Here is a 7,256-nt window from a genome sequence, read left to right on the forward strand (position 1 = left end):
TGATTTATGACAGCTTTGACAAGGTTTGGCCTAAAATGTATTTTTAAAACTCCATTAACGGTGGAGAGATACATCCAAGGCGCTATACCGCAAATAAAACTTATATTTTCAGATTTATCGCTGTTTTATCATCATCAATATTCCATATAAAACTCAGATGATGTGTAGGTTCACTGGTGGTTTTGGATGGTAAATAAAATAAGTATATTTGTGCTGTAGTCATGGTGACCCCTGGTTCCTATCACCACCACTGTTAAGAAATCTGAGTCAGTAAGTTTCTCTACATTGAACCGTTTCACCACTTTGAATTACTCAGCAAATGAATACTGAAGAAATGTTGAACAATTGGTGGAATTTTTTTTTATAATAGAAGTCAATGGGCAGCTGATTAATTATAGACATCAATGGTCAGTTGTTTTATAATAGAAGACTGGGCAGCTGATTAATAACAGAAGTCAATAGGCAGCTGATTAATAATCAACTTCAGTGGTCAGTTGTTTTATAATAGAAGTCAGCAGGCAGCTAATTAATAATAGAAGTCAAGGGGCAGTTGATTTATAAAAGAGGTCAGTGGGCAGCTGATTAATAACAAAGGTCAATAGGCAGCTGATTAATAGTAGAAGTCAACTGTCACTTGCATTATAATAGAGGTCAGTGAGCAGCTGGTTCATAACAGAAGTCAGTGGTCAGTTGCTTTATAGTATAAGTCAGTGGGCAGCTGATTAATAATAGAAGTCAATAGTCATGTGATTTATAATAGAGGTCAGTGGGCAGCTGATTAATAACAGAGGTCAATAGGCAGCTGATTAATAATAGAAGTCAATGGTCAGTTGCTTTATAATATAAGTCAGTGAGCAGCTGATTAATAATAGAAGTCAATGGGCGGTTGTTTTATAATAAAAGTCAGCGGGCAGCTGATTAATAATAGAAGTCAATGGGAAGTTGATTTATAATAGAAGTCAGTGGGCACTCCCTTAATCTGCCCATTGGTTTCTAATACAAGTGTGCTTTGAGTAAAAACGATTATTCATGCTAATCGAGTGTATGTTACAGATGTGGCGCACTCCTTTCAGAACATTACATACGTGTCACTTTTAAATGTGTAATTTGGCAAAAAAGTACACAATTTTCCTTTTACCCCTAGATGTATCCGATCAGCAGAGACATGTTTGGTGGTTAGACAATGCGGGTGTCTGTGAAAGGGAGGCGGAATTCAGCACCCATGCTGTTTAACCACCAACATGTCTCGGCTGATCTACTGCATCTGGGGTAAGAGGAAGATTATGCAAATTTGCTTTTTTTCCAAACCATCCCTTTAACACAACCAGAGTGTAGTTTTCTGCCTTTTTTCACAAACAGCGATAACACAAAGAGAACGTTTTTAATTATCAAATTATTTTTGGGAACGTGAACCGTCTTCCCCGGCCCAGCCTCGGAGACGGGGGGCATTCTCTCAGGCTGAATCTGGGGGTCAGTCTAGGTGTTTTGGGCTGTGGCAGTGGCTCCAGTGGAACAGCCACTTTTACAGTATTCTTTCCATACAGTTTCCTCTCGTAGTCCAGAAGCTGGTCCCAGAAGCCTGCGTTGAGACGGATGCAGGGTCGGCTCCTCTGGACCCAGCTGTGCGCCTGCTGGAGGGTCACTCCTTTATATTTCATGAGGTAGGCCATTATCAGAGCGGGCGAGCGGCTCATGCCAGCTGCACAGTGGACCAAAGTCCCACCAGCCCGGTTGTTATGGATACGGGTAGCCACCCTGTCGAAGTGTTCACTCAGCCGGGCGCTGGGCAGGTCGGAAACGGCCACGCGGATGCACTCCACGCCGGGGTACCTTGGGCAGGTGTGTGACAGGGTGGCGTTAACGATGAGGGTGATGCCTTTACGGCTCACCAGGGTCTGGTTCAGCGGAGCATCAGCACCACTCAGGAAAAGAGTCGGGGTGATCTGGGACATAGACATGGAGGCTGTAGAGAACAACAGTGCAGTCAACACACTGAGATATTAGACATGTTCTGAACAAACATGCACTGCCAGAGTTCCCAGACGCAGATTAAGCCTAGACTAAATACTCAAATACTGGACTCAGAATGGTCCCTTAATCACTTCTCCGTAAACTGGAGCACTCAATAGAACACTGTTATATTTCTTACATCAGAAAATCAAGAGTGCTGTACAGAACACCTCTAATCACTATCATAGGGAACAGAAATGGTCCCTAATCACTATTATAGGGAACAGAAATGGTCTCTAATGACTATTACCGGGAACAGAAATTGTTCCTAATCAACATGAAAGGGAACAGAAATGGTCCATAATCAATATCATAGGGAACAGAAATGGCCCCTAATCAACATGAAAGGGAACAGAATTCGTCCCTAATCAACATGAAAGGGAACAGAAATGGTCCATAATTAATATCATAGGGAATGGAGATGGTCCCTTATTACTATTATAGGGAACAGAAATGGTCCTTAATCACGATTATAGGGAACAGACATGGTCCCTAAACACTATTAAAGAGAACAGAAATGGTCCCTAATCAACCTGATAGGTAACAGAAATGATCCATAATCAATATCACAGGGAACGGAAACGGTCAGAGGGAACAGAAGAGGCTCAGAGACCCTTTCTGATATCGCAGTTCACTTGTAAATGTGCACAGTGGCGTGTAGGGTTTAGGGAGTAGGGATAAGACAAAAGTAGGGACAGTAGTGACACAAACAGTGTTCACATTGTTAACATAGAGATTACACAGTCTGTGTGTGTATAGTAGTAGTGGTAACACAACAGACATGTAAATTTACTATGTTTAAGGCATTACTTCTCTCTCAGAGCACTGCTAGACTTTGAAAACAAAGGCAAATCACTACTTATCAACATACTACTGTAGGCCATTACCTCCATTCCTTCCTTAAACATGGATAATATATAAGTTCACTTTAAAGTCCACTTCATATTCACATTCTAATAGTAGATTGGTTACAGTGATTTATTGCCACAAGTCTTTAACATTTCCTGAGCTGTAAAGCTTCATTTTTATTTTCGCGTAATAATCCCTTGTGAACTCCACTGACCTGGTCCCTTGGAGTGGTCTCTCTGTCCCTCTGTCTCTCTCTCATGAGTGTGCTTCCTCTGTTGAAGGAAACTCCCTGTTGGCACACTCAAACCATAAAAAGGCTTGGGGAGCTTCTGACCAATGGAGAGAGAGGTTAATTTTAGACTGGCTCAGCAGCTGTGAACTGTCCTATAGAAATATCTCTGTCGCCTTACATCACTCAGATCTGTTAGTTTACTCAAGCAAACTACTCTGCATGTCCAGACATCTCAATCAAACACAGCCACAGGGTTGGGCATAACCTAGCTATCACAGAACACAGCCCTTCAGAAGTTACAATTCAGATTGTGGTGGTCATTTGTATGTGTATAAACATACATAGAGAGAGTTTTCAGTCAAAACGTATGTATATATACATACACACACACACACACACACACACACACACACACACACATATATATATATATATATATATATATATATATGTCTGATATAAACACAAAGGCTTTTTAAAGCAAAAATTGATACAAAATAATCTCATATTATTTAACAGGAAGTTAAGAGTAATATGTGTCATTCATATATAAATAATGTTTTCTATCATATATTTTTAAATATGTGTTACATGTATATGTTTGTACAAGTTGATATATGACTGAAATATGTTTCCCATATTTGAAAAAGATATGACCAGTTATGCAAGTGTTTGGATTTATTTATTGAAGTCTGAATAAATTGTACCTAGTGTCTAAAGGCCTTTAAAAATAAGGGTTAATGACATAGAATAAAGGGAGTATGTCATAGGGAATAGTGCATAGGGTATAGTGCATTGGGAATAGTGCATAGGGAATAGTGCATTGGGAATAGTGCATAGGGAATAGTGCATAGGGAATAGTGCATAGGGTATAGTGCATAGGGTATAGTGCATTGCATAGGGAATAGTGCATTGCATAGGGTATAGTGCATAGGGAATAGTGCATAGAGTATAGGGTATAGTGCATTGCATAGGGTATAGGGCATAGGGAATAGTGCATAGGGAATAGTGCATTGCATAGGGGTATAGTGCATAGGGAATAGTGCATAGGGTATAGTGTATAGGGAATAATGCATAGGGTATAGTGCATTGCATAGGGTATAGTGCGTAGAGAATAGCGCTTAGGGTGTAGTGTATAGGGAATAGTGCATAGGGTATAGTGTATAGGGAATAATGCATAGGGTATAGTGCATTGCATAGGGTATAGTGCATGGGGAATAGTGCATAGAGAATAGTGCATAGGGAATAGTGCATAGGGTATAGTGCATTGCATAGAGAATAGTGCATAGGGAATAGTGCATAGGGAATAGTGCATAGGGAATAATGCATAGGGTAGTAGGGCTGGTGCGTGAGATTTGAACGCGCCCATTCCTGCGCCAGTCGCGTTTTTATGTCGTGTGCCTGCCTTGTTGCACTACAACAACAAAGCTACCAACACAGCACAGCCATGGCCGAGTTAAACCGACAGCTACAGGAATATTTGGCGCAGTCCAAAAGCGGCGCCAAGACCATCTCACAGTCCAGCTCCAGCACGGCCATTAACATCGATGAGGAACCCGCCGCAGTCCCGGGGAGCTGGTTCGGCAGGTGGTCGAGTCCCTTTCCCGGACTGAGCAGCCGCGGAGCTCCGGCAGGCCCGGCGCAGAGCAGCGGCTTTTCCTGGCCGTGGTCCGCGGAGCCGGATCCATGTCTGCCGTCCATGAGTCGCTCTCAGCGGCTGGTAGCTTTCGGTACGTGCGTGTTGTTCTCAGCCATATGTTTCGGACTGTCGGCTCTCTACGCCCCTCTGCTCTTGCTGAAGGCTCGGAAGTTCGCCCTCCTCTGGTCCCTCGGCTCTTTATTCGCCCTCCTGGCCGCCGCGGTGCTCCGGGGGCCGAGCAAACTCCTGGGCAGCCCGAGCCCCGGAACCGCGGTGTATCTCTGCGCGCTGGGCGGGACCCTGTACGCGGCGATGGGGCTCCACAGCACGGTGCTCACCGCGCTGGGGGCCTTGGTTCAAATCGGCGCAATCGTGGGCCAAGTGGTGGCGCTGCTGCCGGGAGGGAGCGCTGGAATGCGGTTTGTTGGAGGCTTGGCAGCCTCGGCCATCAAAAGAACCGTGACTGGCAAAACTATGCCGATTTGAGCCCCGGTTTGGGGAGAATGGACAGGACTGGACTACACTGACTCTGTGGACTGATACACTGATCTGGGGTTATTAAACAAAGCAGATTTTTTCAGTGAAGCTGGATCAATCAAACGTGAGAATTGTCCTATTTAGTAATTACAACAGCCTTCACTACTTCTGTTAAACAGGCTTGACTTCGGGCTTAAGTTATCTGGCTAACTGAGAGGAGACACCTCTGTGAAGGACTCACATTTTGAGAGGTTTCACAAATCATGATTTGACAGTAAAGCTGAATGACTTTTGCCAAAAGTGAGTGTGCAATAGGAATGGCCTTTATTGATCAGGCTTGACCTTGGGCTTAAGTTATCTGGCTAAATGAGAACTTCCGTGAAATACTCAACTAGGGAGAGTTTCTCAAACCATGATTTCTCATTAAAGATGGCCAAGATAAGCCAAAACTGAAGACTGTCCAATAGGAGTGACCTTTGGCTCAAGTTATCTGGCTAACTAAGAGAATCCCCCTCTGTGAAACACTGGAGGGAGTTTCAGAAAGCAAGATTTCTTGTTAAGATGGTCAGCATAAGCCAGAAATGAGTACTGCCCAATAGGAATGATCTTGTATTGGTCAGGCTTTGGGCTTAAGTTATCTGGCTAACTAAGAGAATCCACTTTGGTGAAATACTGAACTAGAAGGAGTTTCAGAAAGCATCTTGTTAAGATGGTCAGCCAAAAGTGAGGACTGTTCAACAGAGGTCAGGCTTTACTTTGGGCCCAAGTTAACTGGCTAGTTAAGAGAACCCACCTCTGAAACACTCACAAAACAGGATTTCTCAGTAAAGCTGGAGAACCCAACCCTGAGTAAGGACTGTTCAATAGATACAACCTTTGCTTTATTGGTCATGCTTGACTTTGGGCTGAAGTTGTGTGGCTAACTGAGAGAATCACTTCTGTGAACTATGCTCTTAGGGCGTAGAGATGGCCAGCATAAGCCAAAAGTCAGGATTGTCCAAGAGGAATGGCCTGTTATTGGTCAGGCTTGACTTTGGGCTTAAGTTAACTGACTAACTGAGAAAATCTGTGAAAAACACACCACATTTTTACTCCTGTTTGCAGTTACCAGTAGACATACTGTAATTCTGGAACAGTGTTATGCTGCACTAATCTGGATTAATGGGATTAATTCAGATTTTTCTTCACTGTGAAAAGTTAAATAGGACCAAGGTCAAGGCAAAAGACTTTGATGTTCATCTGAGTGTGACCATGTTCACTTCAAGCACACACAACAGATTTTTACCTTTGTAAATAAACATGGACTGTAATGTATTCATTCCTGACTGTTCGGCTAAATCACCATGTTGTTGCACAGAGCTTTATTCCACAGACTACAGCACTGGAGCTGGAAAACACTGACATAGGCCTCACTCAGATTTGGTTAGTTTATGAGGGGGGCGTCTATAATTGACACATCTCAGTGATAAAACTTCCACATTCGGACAGTAGTTATTAGGGCTGAACGATTTGTGGAAAATATCTAATTGTGATTTCTCTGATTAAAACTGCAACTGCAATGAAAATAGCGATTTTTATTTATTTATTGTTTTTAAATTGAGATTCAGGCCTGATTTATTTTGGCCAAGAGGACCAGAACATCCACCTTTTTTGGCCTGAGGCTCGACCCCTAAACATAGTGTGTCAAACTGCCAGTAAGTTGTGGTTGTGATGTCACAACACATGGAGGTTTGGTTGCCTCTGATTGGTCTAACTCATCTATAGGCATTTCACAAACTCTTATTAGGCTCCGTTTCCCCTCTTAAAACTTATAACAACGTTTTGGCTAATGTACACACTTAATAAAGATGGTTCTTCAAGGGTTCTTTAGTAAAGACAGTGGTTCTATGTAGAACCATAAGGACTCAGCAATCCATTCGCATGGATAAAAAGTTCTCTGCATGGTGAAATGGTTCTTCAGATTGATGGAGAATGTGTTATGTGGTTCTATGTAGAACCTTTTTGAAAAGAGTTCTCTGTAGGACCAAAATGTTCTTCTATTGTTATAAG

General features: G+C 42.7%; 2 protein-coding genes across 2 annotated transcripts; one reads left to right on the plus strand and one right to left on the minus strand.

Moving 5' to 3' along the window:
• Positions 1–261: 261 nt before the first annotated feature.
• On the minus strand, positions 262–3,139 carry si:ch1073-184j22.2 (dual specificity protein phosphatase 18). The gene is made up of 2 exons (XM_036556264.1): positions 3,074–3,139; positions 262–1,963 (listed from the first exon to the last, which is right to left on the minus strand). Exon 2 carries the CDS (start codon positions 1,956–1,958, stop codon positions 1,389–1,391), a length of 570 nt encoding a protein of 189 aa, XP_036412157.1. The 5' UTR covers positions 1,959–1,963; positions 3,074–3,139; the 3' UTR covers positions 262–1,388.
• A 1,352-nt stretch (positions 3,140–4,491) lies between these two features.
• sft2d3 (SFT2 domain containing 3) lies at positions 4,492–6,521 on the plus strand. Its single transcript, XM_036556483.1, has one exon. It carries the CDS (start codon positions 4,539–4,541, stop codon positions 5,214–5,216), a length of 678 nt encoding a protein of 225 aa, XP_036412376.1. The 5' UTR covers positions 4,492–4,538; the 3' UTR covers positions 5,217–6,521.
• Positions 6,522–7,256: the final 735 nt, after the last annotated feature.

This window comes from Colossoma macropomum, unplaced genomic scaffold (assembly GCF_904425465.1).
Source record: "Colossoma macropomum unplaced genomic scaffold, Colossoma_macropomum, whole genome shotgun sequence".
Classification (NCBI taxonomy): Eukaryota; Metazoa; Chordata; class Actinopteri; order Characiformes; family Serrasalmidae; genus Colossoma; species Colossoma macropomum.